The following is a 21383-nucleotide window of genomic DNA, read 5'->3' as shown; positions in this document are numbered from 1 at the left end:
AATTAAAAACTTCCAAATGAAAGAAAAGTTGTACAAGTTTAGGCAATTTATTGCCATTTTAAAAATTGTGAGCTATCAAGTACAGAGAAGAGTAAATGAAACACTTATGCACGCTTTAAAAAATAACGACAAACATCTGTGTAACTATGGGTGTGGTCATTTCCTTACTTTTGTTTATAGTTTTATCACCTATAAGTGCATTGCTAAACTATTAATATTTAGTTTTGTCTGTCTTTGAACTTTTTATAAATGAAATCATCCTCTAAAAGTTAAAAAAGAAAAGAAAATTGCCTTGGCTGGTGTGGCTCAGTGGATTGAGTGCCTCCCTGAGAACCAAAGGGTTGTTGGTTTGATTCCCAGTCAGGGCACTTGCCTGGGTTGTGGGCCAGGTCCCAGTAGGGGGCACTCCAGAGGCAACTACGCATTAATGTTTCTCTCCCTTTGTTTCTCCTTCCCTGCCCCTCTCTCTAAAAAATAAAAATAGAACTCTTTAAAAAATAAAAAAGAAAATAAAATAGATTCTATTCAGTTTGAAGGAAGAGATGGGATCATTTTCTTTTAGCTGGGGAAATTGAGGAGGGAGGTAGAACACGTTTCCCTCAGTTTTGGGGGAAAAGTGTGATGGGTACCCCCAACTTGAATGGGAAGTGCAGACAGTTCTCCTCAGTTTGGGGCGAGATAAGCCTAATGTCCCACTCCTGCCCAAAAGTTGGGTGGATCTCTCTTAGTTTGACGGGAGTCGATAGGCTGTTTTCTATAGTTTAGGGGAAGAAGATGTGTTTTCTTCAGTTTTATGGAAAAGGTGGAAGAGTTCCCTATAGTTTGAGGGAAATGAAGAGGAATGGTGACTCTCCGTTTGGGACAAGAGAGGAATGGCTTCCTCAGCCTGAAATGAGCTGGGCTCAGTCTGGGCCTTTGGGGTTTCAGGGGACGCTGGAGACAGCGCTGTCCATCACGGCTTCCTGGGAGCGCCCAGTGCGCGTGCGCAGCTGTGGTGTGGGTTGGGGCCAGAAGGGGGTCCCAGGCTCACAGCGGAGCTACGCGAACGGCAGCCGCGCGCAGCCCGCTGCGGTCTGCTCGCGGCAGCGCGGGGGCTGCAGCCCGGGTACCGGAGACCAGAGCTGCTCCCCCCCTGGTAGCACTCACCTTGGAGACGCGCCCCTTTCGTCTCCTATCCCTCGGGTGGCAGGCTGCCACCTCCCGCGGGTGGGACGCGTCGGTGACTCGGGAGGACTGTCGTCGCTCCCAGCTGGAATCCGGGCCGGGGGAGGTTTGGGGCAGGTTTGGGGATGGGCACCAGAAGGAATAGGTTGCGGGAGTTGGGGGAGGGCTGCACTGGGGAATTTCCAAAGCTGAGACCGTTTTAGACGGGAGGAGCCGGGGGCCAGAGTACGGATGCCCAGGGCAGGGTCTTGGAGTCCGGACCTGGTTTAGGAGCATCGGAGCTGGGATTGGGGGGAGCGCGCCCCACGTGCCTGTGACGCGGGGGCGGCCGGTAGGCGGCGACGGCGACACGGGGCCGGCGGCTGTGCTTTGCCGGGAGGGCGACTAGGCTGGCGGCAGTATGATGCACGCCGCGTTGCCGCTGCTAGGGCTGCCCCTGGCGGGGGCGGCAGAGATCGAAGAACCCACCCAGGAGCCGGGATCTCCGAGCGAGCCTCCCCCAGGATTGGCGCTCTTCCGCTGGCAATGGCACGAGGTGGAGGCCCCCTACCTGGTAGCCCTGTGGATCCTGGTGGCCAGCCTGGCCAAAATCGGTGAGTGCGTGTGTGTGTGTGCGAGCGCCAGGCCGGCGGCCGGCAGCGAACCTGCCCACAACCGCTAGTTCTTGCATAGCGCCGGGACTTAGGTTGCGATTCCACAATCCGGGCTCCCACACAGCTTCTGCATTGCCTCTTGTGGATTTCCCTCCTCCCCTTCTCCTCGCTTGGGAGCTCTGAGGATTTGCCTTCTCAAGGGTTGCTCGTGCTCTCTACATCCCCACCCCTACACTCCTTTGCCCTCTCTGCTCCCCTCTTCCCCTTGCAGTAAGCCCTTCTGCCTCGCTTCTCCACCAATCATCAGCCTCCAAAAAACCTGTGTCAGGGGTGAGGCTGCGTGGGGACATGAAGCAGATGATATTCTCTGGCAAACTCAGGCATCCTAGTCCTCAGGAACAGTCTTCCCTGGAGACCAGATCTCAGTATTCACTCTTTTGGGGTACTAAACTGTCACTTTTTCTCTAGTCCCCTAAAGATGCCCCCTTCTTGTGCCTAGCTTGTGGAACTCCACCCCAGCCCTTCAAGTTCAAATCCACAGTCTTCCCACTTCAGGATATAAGAAACTTTCACTTATTGGGGGCCTCACTGTGTGCTCCCAGCCTTAGGTGCTTTCATGCATCTGACCTCCTTTAGTCTGCACAACACTGAAGGTTGTGCTTCAGAATCCTTTCCTTGAATAGTGCTGCTTTTCCTGGCCTCTACTACCTCCTCCCTACTTCAGAGCAACCAGTGGTCCTTCCTCCCACTAGAGACCCTCCTCCTTCCCCCTATTGTGCAGGCTCTGCTGTGGGGGTGACTAATTATAGCTGAGCGTTGCTACTCACTCTCCATCTATGCTGGCACAGTCTGTACTCCAATCTCACTAAAGCAGTCTTTATGTAGGAATCACACAGCCTAGAATTTTCCCCCGCCCCCCCTCATCTCCCCCAGGGACACTGCTGGGAGGTAGGGGGCTGAGCAGGAACTGAAGAATGTTCCACTCCACTGTGGCAGCCTATTGCTAATGAAAAATGAGGTTTTAAATGCCTTTAGGGAGCTTAGTTCTGTCGGAGGACAAGCTTTGGTGATGGGTTTTTGGTCGCTGGGGTTGATGCATGCTCTGGAGATGAGGATGGAATAGGGTTCCTGAAGGAGAGGAGAGGGGGGCCCGAGGGAGTGTGTGGGAGACCTGTGACTGAACATCGCTTAGGACCTGGCAGCAATGAGAGCAACATGAGAGGAGCCTCGGATATGGGAGCCAAGAATTGGGTTTGCTGAGAAGTTTGTGTGTTGCAGGAGAGTCCCTGTGTCATCTAGGCTTATAGCAATGACTGTCGTTTCCTCCATAACTCATAGCGCCTTCCCTAGCTTGGATGCCACCTCCTCTGGAGGCAGGAGAAGAGGACCTCCTTCACATCTGTCTAAAAAGGAGAGGAGGGGAGAGATAGGTAGAATATTCTGGGATACCTTTTTCCAGCTCTATTGCCAGGAGAATCCCCGCCCCCGCTTTTATTAGACAAATCTTTATGTAGATCCCACCATGTGCCAAGCGTTGTCCTGGGCTCTTTGGGTACAGCTTCCAAAGGGCACTGTCTTGGCATTGAGTCTTACACAGGCTAACGTGGAAGTCTGCCCTACTACCCACCACCCCAGGGACTGTGTGGCCCCAGGGACCAAAGGAAAGCCACAAGAGCTTATTTTAGGGGGCAAAGGTTGAAATGGCAATAATGCTAGAAACCCATTTAATACCACCTCCTCTTTTCCTAGGGACAGATTTTGCCCAGAGTCATATTTAATTAACATTTGTTGAGAACCAGCTATTTGATATCCTACTTGGCACATTCACGCCATGTCATTTTATCCTTACCCTGTGTAGTTGGTATTTTTTCCCATAATACAGGAAAAGAAATTGAAGTTCAGGTAAATTAAATAATATACCTAAGATCACACAATTAGGAAGTGATAGAGATAAAAAATTGGAGATCTGACTGCTGAACCCACCACTTTTTAAACTACTGAGTCTTTGGGAAGCCTATATAATGAAGAGCACAATGGGCTAGCATAGTGCTCCTAGGATGTATAGTATGCATTATGGTTTGGTTAGGGCGACAGGACACAGTCATATAATAATAGGTAACATTTAGTGAGCGTTTAATATAAAGCACTGGGCTAAGTGCTTTTGACTAGATTGTTATTATTTAAACCTCACAACAGTCCTGTGAGATTATTACTGTTTTTATTCCCACTTTACTCTCGAGAAAACTGAAAATCAGAGAGGTGAAGTTATTTGCTCCAAAGTCACAGAACTACTTAAGTAGAAGAGGCAGGGTTTGAACCCAGGCAGCCTGGCTCCAGAGGCCCTGAATTTTACAGCTGTGTTATACTTAACAGTATAATCAGTAGCATTTGCTGTGGTTCAAATGATGGCTATGGATAAGGGAAATCAGAGAAAGGGGAGGTCCCCTGAATACGAAATAGAGAGGATGGGGCATTTCTGGAAATGAAGAAAGCAAGCCATGGCCTGGGCTATCATGAGAGGAGCACCAAGAAATAGACAATTTTGTAGTTGGAGAAGGTTAGAGATTCTAGGAGTCCTGCCTTTCGTTTCTCCTTCCTTGGTCCGAGGGTCTGGGGTTCTGAGCTCGGATAACCTTCTAAGACTGGGAGGCTATAGGCCACTGTGCATGTGTGTGTGTGTGTGTGTGTGCGCGCGCGCGCGTGTGTGCGTGTGTGTGTGTGTGTGTGTGCGTGCACGCGTGTCCCATAAGCTGAAACCTCTGGCCCTCTTCTTGCATTGCAGTGTTTCACTTGTCTCGGAAGGTGACATCTCTAGTCCCTGAGAGCTGCCTGCTGATTTTACTGGGACTGGTGCTTGGAGGCATTGTCTTGGCTGTGGCCAAGAAAGCTGAGTACCAGCTGGAGCCAGGCACCTTCTTCCTCTTCCTGCTGCCCCCTATCGTGCTAGACTCGGGCTACTTCATGCCTAGCCGGCTGTTCTTCGACAACTTGGGTGCCATCCTCACCTACGCCGTGGTGGGCACACTCTGGAATACCTTCACAACAGGTGCTGCCCTCTGGGGCCTGCAGCAGGCTGGACTCGTGGGTGAGTGACGCTGAGACCTGGGCTGACGGAGGGAGGCTTTGCCGGACTTATCACCCACCTCTCTCCTCCTCCAGCTTTGGAGATCTCACGTCAGCGAGAGCCAGGCCCTGAGAGCCCCATCTTGGGTCCCTCCCCGCTGGAGTGCAAGACAGTGCTCCAGATGGGCCTTCAGCCTGCATTTACGTCTTTGGCTGTTGAGTCTGGCTTCTACAGCATGACAGATGACTGGGCCCTGACTCCCAGCTGTGTGTGGGCTGCTGAGGCTGGGGAGCCTGTGTTACCACTCTGCTGCTCCTGCCTTTGTTACCACGCCGCCACTTGCCAGCCCTGTCCCCTGAGGCATAGCTCAGCATTCCTGCGAGGGCCTACCATCCTGGGTCACATTATTATTTTTAGTGAATGCATATTATACATCTGCAAAATGCATGATGCTACGCTGGGTGTTCTCTCTACTTATCCCATTGACTCATCATGGCAACCCTGGTTAGGTATTAATTTGTTTCATTTAATGGATGAAGTTATAGAGGCCCTTAAACTTAATTGATATCAGGCCCATGGTTAGCAGGAGAAGTCCACTTTACTGAGGCTCCTGGCATTCAGGCTGCCGTGGCCCGCTCCCTTCTTCCTCGTTTCCTGCCTGCCACTTCACTCAGCCCTGCGTGTTGGGAATTGGGATTTCTTCCAAGATGCAAGGGGACGTTTGCAGTTTTCCCTTGAGGACTCCAACCTGGTTTCCCTAATAGATCAGTGAACTCCCAGAGCAGGCAGGGAAGGGAAGACATGAGACCATGGTATTAATAGGAGTCCGAATAATAGGGCACTTTCTATGTATCAGGTACTGGCTAAATGAAGAATTTCATGAGGAAGATACTGTTATTATTCCCAATATATACCTGAGGAAACTGAGGCTCACGGCCATGTGACCCGTTCAAGTCCCACCCGTGGTGCTTTTTATACTATATTCAGCCCTCATAGGTGGAGAGCCTCTCCCCCTCCCGCTGAGAATTGTGAGTGTCACATCCCTTCGGCTGAGCCACAGGCGTGGGAGAAACACGCTCTTTTGTCCTTCTCCCTAATCGAGCCAGTCAGCAGCCAGTTTCCACCTGCTGGTGGCTTCTATTACTGCTGCGACGGCGGCTATTGTCAGTGCCGCTTTAGCTTTTCAGGTTACGTAGAGCTTTCTTAGCCATCTCCTGGGTTGGTTTTTGCAGCCACCTTATGAGGTAGACACACGAGGAGGCATGGCTAAGAGAAGTCATGTGACAATGACAGTGCCACATCACAGAGCTGGTAAGTGGCAAAGCCAGGCCTTAGGCTCAAGTCTCTTGACTGGCTGGCTGATGGTCTCTTCACCATCCCAGATCCTCCCGGGGCGTCCTTGTTTTAACAGTGGGGTGGAGCCTGGGCTTGTCATAGGGGACATGGTAGGAGACTCAGCACCTCACCAGGTACTGTCCCCCATCTGTCTCTCGAAAGCCCCTAGAGTACAGGCTGGCTTGCTGGACTTCCTGCTGTTCGGAAGCCTCATCTCGGCAGTGGACCCCGTGGCTGTACTGGCTGTCTTTGAGGAGGTGCATGTCAACGAGACTCTCTTCATCATCGTCTTCGGCGAGTCCCTGCTTAACGATGCAGTCACCGTGGTAAGACGGCCCAGATGGCTGCCACTCCTGATCCCAGGCCTTCTGGGCTCCGAGTAGCTGGGTGTGTGAACAGGCTCAGACCCTGTCCCCGCCCCCCCCCGGGCCCCCTGGGGAGGAAATGCAGCCTCTGTGTTCACCTTCTCCCAGCGGTCGGCCTTCCCCTCGTCCCTGACTCTCCTCCCCTCCCCCAGGTGCTGTACAAGGTCTGCAACTCCTTTGTGGAGATGGGCTCGGCCAACGTGCGGGCCACTGACTACCTGAAGGGAGTCGGTCAGTATCTCCCCGCTTTCAGCTGCGCTGCCGGTGTACCTCCCCTGGGTTGCTGGTCCCTGTCCCCACCACATCAGGACAGCAGAGGCTGTTCAGGTTGCCTCCTTCCCTCCCCTCCTCTATGGAGAAATGGGCCCTGAGAATACGAGAAGGAGGGGCTTCCCTGGGATCCTGGCTCAGGGATCCTGATCCCCGGGGAGTGCAGCGGGCATCGTCCTCCACTGCCTGCCAGGCAGAAGTCTAGTCAGCCTGGGTAGGGTGCAGGCCAGGGGTCATGCTGACAACCCACTCCTCCCCCAGCCTCCCTGTTTGTGGTCAGTCTGGGCGGGGCAGCCGTGGGCTTAGTCTTTGCCTTCCTCCTGGCCCTGACCACACGCTTCACCAAGCGGGTCCGCATCATCGAGCCGCTGCTGGTCTTCCTCCTCGCCTACGCAGCCTACCTCACTGCTGAAATGGCCTCGCTATCTGCCATTCTTGCGTGAGTCCTGGGGAACTGGCAGGCAGGCCGCTGGGAGGGGTCCCTGGAGATGGTTGCCCCTCCTATGAACAGAACCAGGTCCCTGGGAGTCCATGGGGTTTCCCTGAGCCCCTGTGGCAGTGGGAGCCTCAGACTCCCCTTAGGAGACTATAAACCTCAGATAATGTTCTTGGATTTGCCTCCAGAACTTTCTAGAACCCAGTCTTCCTCTGCCTGAAGTACTCTATGGGGTGTGAGCTGAGCTGAAATTGGCTTCAAAGCCTGGTGCCACTGGCTGTGGGGGCCATGGCACTTCAAAAGGTGCCTCAGAGAATGTGCCATTTAGAGCATGTTTCGCCCACCCTCCCCTCCAGGGGGCACGGAGTGGGAGGCCTGGAAATATGGACCCTTATCCCAGGACCGCCACTAGCTGTTCTTGGACAGTCCCCATGCCTCCTGGGCTTCAGCTCTGAGACTCTGACATCCTGGGGTGGGCAGCACCCTCTCCTGCAGCATGCTCTAACCCCAAGGTGGTGCCTCCTGAGACCCCTTCTCACTTGCCCCGTCTCTCCATTCCTTTCCCAGGGTGACTATGTGTGGCCTGGGCTGTAAGAAGTACGTGGAGGCCAACATCTCCCATAAGTCACGCACAACGGTCAAATACACCATGAAGACTCTAGCCAGCTGCGCCGAGACCGTCATCTTCATGCTGCTTGGCATCTCAGCTGTGGACTCTTCTAAGTGGGCCTGGGACTCTGGGCTGGTGCTGGGCACCCTGTTCTTCATCCTGTTCTTCCGAGCCCTCGGTATTGCTGGCACCGTCTGCTTCCCCACTCTCCTTCCTGCCCCTGCCCCAGCTCATCTTCCAGTCTGAGTCCGCATCCTCGTCAATTCCTAAGCCTCCCCTCGTTGCTCTGCCCTCCCAGCCTCCGTCAGACCTTAGCCCAGATACTCGGTGCGGCCTGCTCCCAGTGCCGTCCACTCCCAACCCCCGCTCCCACTGGCCTCCCTCCTGCCCTAGGTGTAGTCCTGCAGACGTGGGTGCTGAATCAGTTCCGGCTGGTCCCTCTGGACAAAATTGACCAGGTGGTGATGTCCTATGGGGGCCTGCGGGGAGCTGTGGCCTTCGCTCTCGTCATCCTCCTGGACAAGAACAAGGTCCCTGCCAAGGACTACTTTGTGGCCACTACTATTGTGGTGGTCTTCTTTACAGTCATTGTGCAGGTGGGAGAGACCACAGACTGGGCGGGAAGAGGGTCTGACAGGTCCCGGGGGAGGCTTGGAGCCTTTGGGATAGGGGTTCCTCTTCCTGCTGGGGGTACAGGGGCCTGGCTTCCCAGACCTTGAATGTACTGAGGTCAGGATACAGAAGCTGAAGCCTAATTACGGGCAGAGCAATGCAACGGGGAATTGGAAAGGGCGGGGCTCACCCGCTGCCTGTCTGCAGGGCCTGACCATCAAGCCGCTGGTTAAGTGGCTGAAGGTGAAGAGGAGCGAGCATCACAAACCCACCCTGAACCAGGAGCTGCACGAGCACGTGGGTACCAGACCCCCATCCCGCCACCCGCCCCTCTCTCCCTTATTTTGAGCAGAGTCCTGATCCAGTCCCCCTACCCACCCCCCCTTCTAGACTTTTGACCACATTCTGGCCGCAGTGGAGGACGTTGTGGGGCACCATGGCTACCACTACTGGAGGGACAGGTGAGGGAGCTGTCCGGAGGCTCCTTCAGCAGCAGCAGCCCCACCAGCCAGGGCAGCATGGGGGATGTGTCATACTCCTGAGAAGGGACACAGCCAGGCTCAGGCTTGGTGACCTCTGCCTGAAGCCCTTCGGTGGCATCCCAGTACTCTCAGGATAAGACAAGGCTTCCTGCCTGTTGAGGCCTGCCTGGCCCTGCATGGTCTGCTCTGTCTTTGGCCATCTGCCTGTTAATGACATGGACCCTGGCTTAGAACCTCAGGACCCACCATGCTCCTCCCACCCTGGCCACTGGGACGTTTGCTCATTTCTCGCTACTAGAACACTCCCCCACCTCTTTACCTGCTCAACCTCTGTACCTCCTTCACATCTCCCCATAGCCATCAAGTCCGTAGGGGGGCTGTCCCTGTCCTACCCGACTAGGACAAATCCCTGTCACATTCCATAATTATACTCTGTAGCTCTGGTCATGGTTGTAATGTTAGTTATTTGTGATAAATTAATGGCAGGCTTTCCCATAACACTATAAATTCCACAAGGGCAGGGACTAGCTTTGAGATTTTTCCCTGGCTGAGGCCCTTAATAACCCGTTGCAGCCCCACAAGAGGGCCAGGCCGGTGCTGGTGGTGTCCCTGCCCCATCTGAGGAAGGGCCAGCCGGCCGGGCCATGGGGATGGCACTCAGCGCTGGGCCTGGCACCCTCTGTAGGTGGGAGCAGTTTGACAAGAAGTACCTGAGTCAGCTGCTGATGCGGCGGTCAGCCTACCGCATCCGGGACCAGATCTGGGACGTGTACTACAGACTCAACATCCGGGACGCCATCAGCTTCGTGGACCAGGTGGGTCCTCGGCTGGTGGGGGGTGAGCAGGTGGCCAGCGGGGCAGGGCAGGGCAGGAAGGGGTGATTGATAGCAGACAGGCCCTGAGGAGGAAGTCAGGAATTCCTAGGAGACTCAGTGGTCTTGTGAAGGGGCAGCTGCAGGAACCAGCCTGGTCTGAGGCTGACATTCGGAGGCTGGCAGGCAGCAGAGAAAGCTGGCAACAGATGTGGCTCAGTTCTTATCACTTACAGGCTTGTGACCTTGGGTGAGTCACTTAGACTCTCTGAGCCTCAGTTTCCTCAACTGTAAGAAAGTGGAAATGAGAGTGCCTACATCACAGAGTTTTGTGGATTCAGTAGGTAAAGTTATACCTCGAACATCAAAGGAACAGAATGTGTTAACTATTATTTTTTTAACACAATACTTCAAGCATCAAAAGAGCAGAATAAGTGTTAACTATTGTTATTTTTTTTATTGTCCTCTGACTGCCTGGGCCACCCTCAATCTGATGGCCATCTGACCTTTGTCTTGGCCTCTCCAGGGAGGCCATGTCTTGTCTTCCGCAGGGCTCACTCTGCCCTCTATGCCCAGCCGAAATTCCGTGGCAGAGACCTCTGTCACCAACCTGCTGTAAGTCCTGGAGCCCACCTCCCCTTCCTCAAGCTCCTCTCCATGGAGCCCTCCATCTGAAGCACTTCCGGGAAAGTTTGTGAGCGCCTTTGCTTCTGCCTTTCCCCCTTGCTGGTGCCTCCTGGCCCTTCCCCAGCACATGCGTTCCCTGCATCTTGCAGGAGGGAGAGTGGCAGTGGAGCGTGTCTGGATCTGCAGGTGATTGACACAGTCCGTAGCGGTCGGGACCGTGAGGATGCTGTGATGCACCACCTGCTCTGTGGAGGCCTCTACAAGCCGCGTCGCAGGGTGAGAGCAGCCGGGGCTCGAGAGTTCGGGGGTGGGGGTGGGGGGGGGAGGGTCTGGGGAGGCCATGATCGCAGGCTCAAGAGGCAGTTGGCACCAGCTTGTGAAGAGCTATAGACGCCCAGTTGAAGAGTCGGGGCTTCACCTTGTCCATAATAAGTTTCAGCTTTTCTTTTTTGAGTAAGGGTTGGTCTGACACAAGCACTGTTTAAAGATGTTTTCTTTAGTAGCAGAATGCAGATCAAATTGGAAGCGGGGAGTTGAAAGGCTGCATGAGCCAGTTGAGGCTGGGCAAGCCAGGTGGGAAGCTGGAGGGCAACCCTGAGTTAGAGCAGGGTGGTGGGAAGAGAGAGGCGCATCCGCTGGAGGAGAGAAAACGGCGGGGCGGCGTAGAGCACAGAGGGCTTGCCAGGGTCACAGCAGGAGAGCTGAAAAAGCCTGAGGGGCCAGCTTAGCATGGGGAAGGCTGACATCCATTTTAGGTAACGTGAGAGGCCAGTGCAGGTTGTTTGTGAAGTCTTGGGGCTGGAAAGGCCCACCCCATCCAGGAGGGAACCTGTTGCAACCCCACAAGGGGGCAGCAAGCCATTACCTTGAACCTTCCTGAAATGGAAAGCCAGCTGTTAACCACTCCTGGTAGTTTTAACAGTGAGGGCTGTTTCTATCATTGAGACAGACTTGCTTCCTTTAGCTTGCTCCCACTGGTCCTGCTTTAACTCTCTGCAGCTCTGCAGAATATATTTGCAAAGGTTTCAAGGCAGTCCCCTTCCATACAGGCCAGCACATCTTCTCCCAGATGTGCGGAAGGGGACATTCTAGCCGTCATTAGGGCAGGGCATGGGGGCTCTCTTGCCTTCCTAGCTCTAGAGCTTGGCCTTCTCTTCTCACAGCCCAGAATCCCTCCAGCTTTGCCTCCCCACCCCGAGGCCCCATACTGTCCTTACATGGAGGCAAACCCCCAGTGTCTTCTTCTGTTCGTGGTTGTTAAACCCTATCGCATCCAACCTGTGGGGTTTGGTTTTTGTTTACTTTTTTCTAATGGAAAATTTCACTCATTCACACAACTAGAGAGAATAAAATAACTCATCTATCCATCACCCAGCTCCAATAATTATCAATTAATAATTTAATGTTATTATATTCTGGACTCCCCCGCCTTCCATCCACACTTTATTATCTTTTTTTCTTTTTTTTTATTGTAATTGTTGTTCAAGTACAGTTTTCTGCCTTTTACTCCCATCCCAACCCACCACACTTCATTATCCTAAAACAAACTCCAGACATCATATATCATCTCTAAATATTTCAGTCTATATCTCTAGGTGGCAAGAACTCTTAACAAAAACAACACAGTACCATTATCAATAAGTTAGCAATTCCTTCTCATATCAAATGTCCAGTGTTTATAAATCTTTTTCCAGATGGTTCTGTTTAAATCAAGATTCAAATAAAGTCCACACTTTGTGTTTGGTAAATATGTCTCTTTATTTTTTAAAAAAATTCTATGATATTTCCTTCTCTTTCTTTTTATCCCCTCGTTATTTATTTATTAAGAAAAAAACCTAGCCCCGGCTGGCATAGCTCAGTGGATTGAGCTCGGGCTGCGAACCAAAGTGTTGCAGGTTCGATTCCCAGTCAGGGTACATGCCTGGGTTGCAGGCCATGACCCCCAGCAACCGCACATTGATGTTTCTCTCTCTCTCTCTCCTTCCCTTCCCTCTCTAAAAATAAATAAATAAAATCTTTAAAAAATTAGTTAAAAAAAAAGAAAAAAACCTAGATACTTTGTCTCAGAATTTTCCATTTTATAGATTTTGCTGATCACACCCCAGTGGCAGTATTTAACATGTTCCCCCTCCCCTACATTTCCTGGTCATTAAATCTAAAGGCCTCGTCAGATTCAGGACTGTTGAATGAGTATGCCGCGTGTTTCTCACCGTGCCACATCAGGATGTCCACAGCAATTGGCTGTCCACGGATATGTGTGTATGTGTGATTGGCTAGTGGGGCCAGTCCAACCCGTTCTTGCATTCTCAATGAAAAAAAAAAAACCTGGAGTGAGATTGTGCTTATCCCTATTCAATGTCATCTCATTTGAGTTAGCCCATCATTCCATCATTCGGATCCCATGTCTGCCGCCAAATATCTGCTCAGGTTCACCTCATGTGACAATTTGCTAAGCCTGTTAACTCTGCATTCATCCAAATCAACATGAACATGTTGACCAGGACAGAGCTGAGGACAGAGCCCCATGGCGTGCTGCCAAAGACTCTAGATCCCATCCTCCAGACTGACACGGATCGAGCGTTTTTGGGGTCCGATGACTCACCCAGTTCTGAATGCACTTAGTTATACCATAACACAATACGTAATTCCTCACGTTCTTCACAGAAATGTCATCAAAGAGACAGAAGTGTCTAGTGTGCAGTTAGAAATATAAGTTTGTAGTTTAAGAGGGAGATGAGGTCTGGGGATAGATTTTTAACCATCTTTATTTTTGTTACAGTTTTTATTTTTTTCAACTTTACCAATTTTTTTCTTATTTTATTGTTGCTGTAATTATTATTGGAAGCATGTTTATCAAAGGTGTCTTCATCTGGCTCCCACAGAAGCCCTTGTGGAGGGAGCTTGCTAGAATACATACTTCTGGCTTCACTCCTGGAGATTTTGATTCTGCAGGATGAAATCGAACAAAGAGCCTGTGCATTTATTAAACCCCTCAGGTGACCCGGATGCAGCTGGCCTGATGGCTGGTGTTTGGGAACCACAGTTCTCTCTCACTGGCCCCGCCGAGGCTGAGAGATGGAGGTGTTTGCCAGGGAGAACATTTACAGGGGAGACAGGAGGGCCAAGGACAGCACTGCGGGGAATGCACCTGGGAGACACGAGGGCGGCCAGGGAGAGAGAAGAGAGAAGGAGCCCGTGCAGGAGCAGGAGCAGCCCGTGTCTCAGGCGCCTGTGTGAGTGCGCCGTGGCTTTGGTCTTGATGAGAAAGAGCTGGAAGGAGCAGACGACGGGGTTGGGCCTGAACTGGGCGCAGGTGGTTGTCGGACTGAGCGGGTTCGGGGTGTCTGGATAGAGGGTTATGGGAGTTTAAAGTGCAGCCTGAGGTGTCGCAGCGGTGGCTGAAAGGACGGCTAGCTGGACAGTTCCACCTGGAGAGAGAATCCCGTGTTGCTAGAAGGGGGCGTGTGGGCCAGGCAAGTGAACCAGGGTCATCATAGCTGGAGGTGCGAAGAAAGAAATGTCCCAGTGGTGTCATAGTAATGCCCTGTCTCTTGTCACTTCTAATCAGAGAGAACCGGGAAAGGGCAGCAGTGAATGGGGGAATAGGTTCTGGGATAAGGGAAAGTTACTGAATTTTTCAGACTGTAAAATGCATAAGACCATAACCTGCACCTAGGTTTTAGAGGAGGAAAATAGAAAAAAAAAACTTTGAAGCAAAAAATGTGGTAAAATATTTAATAACATAAATAACATAGGTCGCCACCTCCCCCCACGCACAGCAAGCTATGAAAGCTATATTAGGACTATGAGATGCACCCCCTTTTCCTCCCAAATTTGGGGGTGCATCTTATAGTCTGAAAAATATGGTAGTCTCCAGTGAACTGAGACTACAGAGTGTTTGGCTGGATTCCTATTGTATTTTTGCTTTGTTTTGTTTTGTTTTGTTTTGTTTTTAATCCACAGCTAGTTCTTGAAAAACTGGGCCGGCAGGGCCTATGGCAGGGGTGTCAAACTTATTTTCACCAGAGGCCACATCAGCCTTCAAAGGGCCAAAATAATTTTAGGACTGTATACATGTACCTACTCCTTAACTATTAAGGTGCTGAAATTACATTCGGCCCTTTGAAAGCAACTGTGAGGCTGATGTGGCCCCCAGTGAAAAGGAGTTTGACACCCCTGGTCTACGGTGACTGTGGGGCTGTGGCCTGGGATTCCTGTGGGAGGCCAAGGCACCCAGCCTCATGGCAGGGCGGGGCTGTCATTGCCAGTACAAAGCCAGCTGCAGCCGCCACTTCATCTTGGAGGACGCGCAGGAGCGGCAGGACAAGGAGGTCTTCCAGCAGAACATGAAGCGGCGGCTGGAGTCCTTCAAGTCCACCAAGCACAACATCTGCCTCACCAAGAGCAAGCCTCGGCCCCGCAAGGCTGGCTGCAAGAAGGCACGTGCTGTCTTTGGGACTTCTGTTTGGGGCCGGAGACTGATGGCATGCAGTTTTGAGCCCCCAGGTGTTGGAATCCAGCCCAGGGGGACCCCTAGTTGGATAATCCTCAGGAGTTTGGTGGCTGTAGCAGTCTGGGTTCCCTTTGCATCTTCCTGGAGCCCCCGGCAGGGGAAGGTGAGGCTTTCATAAGATCAGCCTCTTGGCCATGAGGTCACCTGCTGGGAGGCAGCAGGACTTCCCACCAGAGGCAAAATGAGCAGGAGAAAGGCAGATTCCTTGGAGGGGGCAACTCCCTAAGGCCCTAATTCTGCCCAGGCTGATGCATGGAGAGCCATTGCTGGGGCATGTGTTACTCAGACTCTGTAACACTTCCTTGCGGGGGCGGGGTGTGGGGGGACAGGGATGGTGGAACCACTGGGACCAACACAGTCCCCTCCCCCTGCTGTGTCAGGAAGACAACAGGGCTGGGGTTGGAGCCAGACCCCGAAGCTTAGGGTTTTTTCTTGCTCCTCAGAAGAATGGCGTGGCTAACACTGCAGCTTCAAATGGGAAGCCTCCTCGAGACCTGGGCTTGCAGGACCCAGGCAAGCAGGGAGCGGGGCAGGGGGAGGGGAAGGGCAGGGGCCCATCCACCGGAATCCTGGAGGACCTGCTCTGTCCTATATTCAGAGCCGTGAGCTGGGGCTCCTTGTCTTGGGGCCCCTTGGGCACATGACTTCTAAGCTGGAGTGTTCAAAGCAGTTATTGGACTGTTTGTGACAGGAGGTGTCTGTTAGCCAGCTACAGGTTACAGGCCCTGAGGACTTGGAAAAGGTGTCATGGAGGAGAGGAGAGCCTGGTCTGAGCCTTGAAGGATGGGTGGACCCTGGGGCCCAGCGTCCCATCTGCAAAATCAGGATGAGCTGAACACTGATGGGCTCTCCAAATGCTCATGTTCTCAGCTGATGGGACCTGGGGCTGAGAGGAGAGGCTGGTGCAGCTGGAAAGTGTGACTTCCCTCGTGGCGTCCTCTGAGGACTCTGCTTGCCCTGCTTGCCTCCTTGGGTTCTGTAGTCCCACTTCCCTTCCTCTCAAACCCCCACCCCTAGGCCAGGGCCGAAGCAGCCAGAGGAGAAGGCGGGGGCCTCTGCCAACCGTGGGCTCTGCCTGGGTGGGCAGGGAGCCACCTTGCACAGTACTAAGAGGCTGCTGCTGGACTGGCCACCGAGACTCAGCTCTTGTCCCTCTCCAGCTGCTGTGATCTTAACTGTGGAATCTGAGGAGGAGGAGAGTGACAGTTCTGAGACAGAGAAGGAAGATGATGAGGGGATCATCTTTGTGGCTCGGGCCACCAGCGAGGTTCTCCAGGAGGGCAAAGTCTCAGGTAATGGCTTCCCCTCTGCCTCCCTGCCCTCGGGAGCAAGCTGGAGTGGTGCAGTTGGCTTCTCCCTTTTCACTCATGGCCTCCACTCCAGGCAGCTCCCTCTCCCCATTCACTCATTTATTCACCACCCAGCACTTACGGAGTGTCGCCTAACATACACGATTGCATTCACCCTTCACAACAACCGCGATGGGAAACAGCTCAGAGAAACAAAGGAGCTTGGGAATTGTCCAGAGTCCCACAGCAGAGCCAGAAATTGAGCCTGACCCCTCTGACTCCAAAACCCAAAGCCTTTTCACTGCCATGCTGCCTCCCTTTGTAGCTGGGGAACAAGGTGAGGTGACAAGCTAATACCTGGCTTTGTTGTGACCCAGGCTCGGAGCACCTGCCCTGAGGTAGAAGCCCAGTGGCCAGTTGCAGCCTGTTCTGGGGAAGGAGCGGGATAAAAAACACTATTTACACATTCCCGTATGCGGAGAACCGAATGTCTCATAAATATCACTGTTAGTTGGCTTGAGCACTGTCAGGTGTCTTTTAGTGTTTTTTTTTTATTACAGAATATTTCAAAATATGCCTTAGAATGGTAAAATGAACTCCCACTGAGCTGTTACCCAGCTTCGATAATTACCTACTTCAAACCAATCTTGCCTCATCTGTACCACCACCACGCCCCTCTCCTCACTGGGTTCTTTTGAAGCAAATCTCCGATATTATCTCACTTTATCAGTAAACACTTCAGGGTGTATCTCTAAAAGATAAGGATTCTTCCTTAAAAACCCAACCACAATATCATTATCATATTTAAAATCTTGGTCATCAAATATCCAGTCAGTGTTCAAACTTCCCTGATTGTCTTAATATTTTTTATAATAGATTTCTTCCGATAAAAATCCAGATAAGGTCCACACATTGCATTTAGTCCATAAGCCTCTTTTAACCTTTAGAAGTAGTTCTCAAAGGGGTGGTGGTGGAGAGATTTTTGCCCCTGAGGTGACACCTGACACTGGGGACACTTTGGGCTGTGACAACTTGAGGGGTGCACTTGCACTGGGTGGGCAGAGGCCAGGCATGCTGCTAAACATCCTACAATGCACAGGACCGCCCCCACATCAAAGAAGTATCTGTTCCAACATGCCAGTGGTGCCCAGTTTAAAAAATTTTTTTTTATTATATTGATTTTTTAGAGAGGGGAAGGGATAAAGAGAGAAGCATCAATTTGTTGTTCCACTTATTCATGCATTCATTGTTGATTTTTTAAAAATTTATTTATTTTGCCCTGGCTGGCATAGCTCAGTGGATTGAGCACGGGCTGGGAACCAAAGTGTCCCAGGTTCGATTCCCAGCCAGGGTACATTCCTGGGTTGCAGGCCATAACCCCCAGCAACCTTACATTGATGTTTCTCTTTCTCTCTCTATCTCCCTCTCTTCCCTCTCTAAAAAATAAATAAATATTTAAAAAAAATTTATTTATTTTTAGAGAGGGGAAGGGAGGGAGAAAGAGAAGGAAAGAAACATCAATGTATGGTTGCCTCTCACAGTGCCCCCTACTGGGGATCTGGCCAGCACCCAGGTATGTGCCCTGACTGGGAATCAAACCAGCGACCTTTTGGTTCACAAGCCATCACTCCATCCACTGAGCCACATCAGCCAGGGCTCACTGGTTGGTTCTTGTATGTGTCCTGACCAGGAACAGAACCCGACTGAGCTACCTGGCCAGGGCATGATGTCAAGTTTTTATAGGTCGGCCCCCTCCCCCAAAAAATATCTCCACTACATACTCCCCCCCTCCTTGTATTTATTGAAACAATCAAATCTAGCTCCGACCAGTGTGGCTCAGTTGGTTGGGTGTTGTCCCACAAAGCAAAAGGTTGCTGGTTCATTCCCTGGTCAGGGCACATGGCTAGGTTGTGGGTTTGGTCCTGGACGGGGGCATGTGTGAGAGGCAACTGATTGGTGTTTATCTCTCACATCGATGTTTCTCTTCCTTTCTTTCACCCTCCCTTCCCTTCTCTCTAAAACTAAATAAATAAAATCTTTTTAAAAAGACCAAAAAAAAATCTAAAAAAAACAAAACCTGAATTGTTCCATTCAATGAGTGGTTCCTGGCCACTCTTTGACCCCTTCTTCCTGTATGTTCTCAAATTTTGTGTATCTAGACTGTCTCATTTTCTTAGCTAATCTTGTATTTCCTTTAAACTATAAACTTTCCAGGTAATTATATCTAGATCAGATTTCGGTTTTAATTTCTTCAGTGAAAGTAGTTTATAGGTGGTGATGGCGTACTTCCCATCGCACCACACCAGGAAGTACACATCACCTGGTTATCTGCCATTGACCATGGGGCTCAGACGCTGTTGCCCAGACCCCTCTATTGTCAAGTTCCTTGTCAGCTTTTCATCACATGGTCTCCGCAGCCACTGATGATCATGGCCAGATCCCACATTTCATTTGGGGTTGCACAGTGGTGATACTCTACATCTATTTTTTGTTTACATTATGACCAACTTCCCCTGCCCCCATCATTACTTAGTTACTCTGAAACATTGCTCATACAGGAAAGAATGGAGAAATGCTTGATTTTTTTCCTTTTATTGATCAGTTTTCAGACCATGAGTTAATTCACCAGCATCCTCCAAAGATAAACACGGAAGAGTTTTCATTGTTTTAATTTCGTTGCGATTAAAAGCTAACATTTCAGGTCTTTCCAGAGAGGCGCTTTGACTTTCAGTCACAGCACTGATGCATTTTACGATGCACTCAGTCTACTTTATTGGACTGCTCTGGACTTTATCAATGAGTAGAGGCGTACTGAGCGCCTATTACACGTACGGCATTGTGCTTGACTTTGGCCAGAGGGCTTATCTTTCTCAGGTTTCCTCTTTCAGAACCTCAGACTTCCTGTCACACAGAGGCTGAGCCTTCCAACCTGGCCCCCTGCATTCTGGGATTCTCAGCTTATGTCTACTTTTTGGCATCTTATTTTTGGCACGGCCCTCGCCTGCTATTAGGTTTGCATGAGCTCACCCTCCTGGGCTCTGTCCCACCGAAGGGCTGTGGTAAGCGCTCAGGCAGAATTCCCAGCAGCAAAGCCTTTGGCTGGAGCCCTGAGATCTTCCTCATCCTCGCTGCCATCTCACCCTGGGATGGGGCTTGGCAGGATGTGGTTTCTGAGACTGCAAGTCGGGTGAGAGCTGATTGAGAATGGAACTTTTTTCCCTGTCTGGCTCCTGCTTTTTCTCGCCTTAGTTATTTTCATGTTTCGACAGGTGCTTGTTGAGCAACTACTATGTGCCCAGCCCTGTGCTAGGTGCTGGGGATACAATGAAGAGCAAAACCAGCTGTGGAACTTCCCTGCAGCAAGGCATTCATCAAATAATCACACAAGTGGATATAATATGGCAACTGTGGAGTGAATTTATTTACAAAAATGTGCTTATACTTGAGAATTCCATTGTGTTGGTAATGGGTGTGTGTGTACTCTGTTTCCAGGGAGCCTTGAGGTGTGTCCGAGCCCACGTATCATTCCCCCCTCTCCAACCTGCGCAGAGAAGGAGCTACCTTGGAAGAGCGGGCAGGGGGAGCTGGCAGTCTACGTGTCCTCGGAAACCACCAAGATTGTGCCGGTGGACATGCAGACAGGCTGGAACCAGAGCATCTCATCCTTGGAGAGCCTGGCATCCCCGCCCTGCACCCAGGCCCCAACTGTGACTCACCTGCCTTCCTGCCGACCCGCTGCTAAAGAGCCCCAGGCCCCTCTTGACCTGCCTTCGGATCTGCGCCCTAGCTTCGCCTTTCCTCCAAGCCTGGCCAAGGCTGGCCGCTCCCGCAGTGAGAGCAGTGCTGACATCCCCCGGCAGCAGGAGCTGCAGCCGCTCATGGAACACGAGGACCGCTCGCATCTTAGCCCAGGCACTGCCAGTTCCCACTGGTGCATCCAGTTCAACAGAAGTGGCCGGCTGTAGCCCAGAGACTTGGGGAGGGGCCAAAGGCCAGAGTCCCTGTAGGGAGTGTTCCTGGAACAAAGGGCAGAGGAGCCCACTCAGCCTGACACGGGGTCGGAAGTAGCAACTGGGCTCCCTTAGGACAGGTCAGAAGGGTCTCCTGGGCTGGTCCTCACAGAGGCCCTTTTCACCACAACCCCAGCTCCTAACTCCTGCCACCACCCCATTTAGTAAGGCCCTAACCCTAGCTCAAGACCCAGTCCAGAGCTAGGGGCTAGGCCCAGAGACTGGATAGCTGATGCCCCTTCCCCAGCTGGCCTTCCTGGGCTCACTTTAGGCAGCTGATTCCTGCCCCCAAAGCAAGGACATCATTCCTCAGCTGGCACTGGCCTTTCCTGCCCTCTATCCCCTCCTTAGCGCCAGCTCAAGGACAGTGGCAATGAGGTTCCTCAAGGGGCTGGTCCTCAGAGGGTTTGGGGTGGGGTGGGAGGTGGAGCAGGTCTCAACCTCGGGCTTTGCTGCCCTCTTGCATCAGCGACCCATAACCAACTTTTTTAGGGCACTGGGAATGTCTTCACTTCTTGCTTTATTTCCTTCCGTCTGCTGCCAGTTATTGGGGTGATAGTTTCTCCTTTTCCAGCACCAAGGCCACAGGGCCGGGCCAGGCTTCAGGTCAAGGCTGGCTGCTTTTTAGCCAGGGTCACTCTGAGGACCTACTGCTCTGCATCCAAGTCTGGACCTTTCGGATCCTTGGGTCTGGGTTTTCTGAGGAAGGGGGACAGTCGCCTCGGGGTTCCCACATCATCACCTTGACATTTCCCAAGCAGGAAGCGGGGCAGGGCCACTGCTCCACTGCTCTGGGGTTTGGACGCCTGGCTGCAGTGGCAAGGGGGCTGATGGGGTGGCAGTTGACTTTCCTGGGGTTAGCGCCTGCCCGCCTGCCCTGTGTTTTATACCTTGAACTGAAGACACATTAAACACCCCTCGGATGGATGGGTGTCCTGTGTCCATGTGTGTGGGGGTTCTAGGGGCAGGGGTGTGGCAACAAGAGTATCAGTGAGGGAAATGGAAACCCCCACAACCACCCCAGGGCTTCTGGGATAGAAACTGGAGGGGGATCCTGGGGAGGACTGTTAGGCCCTCTGGCCCTCCCTCCCTCCCTCCCTCCTCTCTCATACCTTCTCTATATTGTCGCCTTTCAGGAGCCTGCAGTAGCATTCCGGATGATCACTATGGGCACAGGGTCACAGAAGCAGGAGTCCACAAA

At 52.0% G+C, this 21383-nt stretch overlaps 1 protein-coding gene across 3 annotated transcripts; it reads left to right on the top strand.

Annotated features, from left to right (window-relative positions):
* The first annotated feature begins 1329 nt into the window (after positions 1–1329).
* Positions 1330–21078, top strand: SLC9A5 (solute carrier family 9 member A5). Of its 3 annotated transcripts, none has more exons than XM_045818823.1 (16): positions 1330–1757; positions 4540–4842; positions 6319–6482; positions 6674–6752; positions 7053–7230; positions 7795–8015; positions 8231–8367; positions 8657–8746; positions 8840–8910; positions 9617–9746; positions 10270–10358; positions 10520–10646; positions 14639–14809; positions 15327–15396; positions 16044–16175; positions 19665–21078. In XM_045818823.1, the coding sequence occupies exons 1-16, from the start codon at positions 1565–1567 to the stop codon at positions 20135–20137; spliced, it is 2628 nt and encodes an 875-aa protein (XP_045674779.1). In that variant the 5' UTR covers positions 1330–1564; the 3' UTR covers positions 20138–21078. The 3 variants fall into 3 exon arrangements, with proteins under 3 accessions (XP_045674779.1, XP_045674778.1, XP_045674780.1); XM_045818822.1 differs by having other exon boundaries at positions 8231–8433; XM_045818824.1 differs by lacking the exons at positions 1330–1757; positions 4540–4842; positions 6319–6482 and having other exon boundaries at positions 6710–6752; positions 7139–7230; positions 8231–8433.
* The last annotated feature ends 305 nt before the right edge of the window (positions 21079–21383 follow it).

The sequence above is a fragment of the Phyllostomus hastatus genome, unplaced genomic scaffold, assembly GCF_019186645.2.
Source record: "Phyllostomus hastatus isolate PE091 unplaced genomic scaffold, TTU_PhHast_1.1 phas_scaffold_345, whole genome shotgun sequence".
NCBI lineage: Eukaryota > Metazoa > Chordata > Mammalia > Chiroptera > Phyllostomidae > Phyllostomus > Phyllostomus hastatus.
The sequence above is the reverse complement of the archived record's forward strand: the minus strand, read 5'-3'. Positions and strand labels throughout refer to the sequence as shown.

Excerpts from the sequence above, each read along its gene's own strand:
- SLC9A5 (XM_045818822.1), top strand. The coding sequence starts at position 1,565 with ATGATGCACGCCGCGTTGCCGCTGCTAGGGCTGCCCCTGGCGGGGGCG. Across the intron at positions 4,843-6,318 it reads GCAGCAGGCTGGACTCGTGG|CCCCTAGAGTACAGGCTGGC; the intron begins GTGAGTGACGCT and ends GTCTCTCGAAAG. Across the intron at positions 9,747-10,269 it reads CCATCAGCTTCGTGGACCAG|GGAGGCCATGTCTTGTCTTC; the intron begins GTGGGTCCTCGG and ends TGGCCTCTCCAG.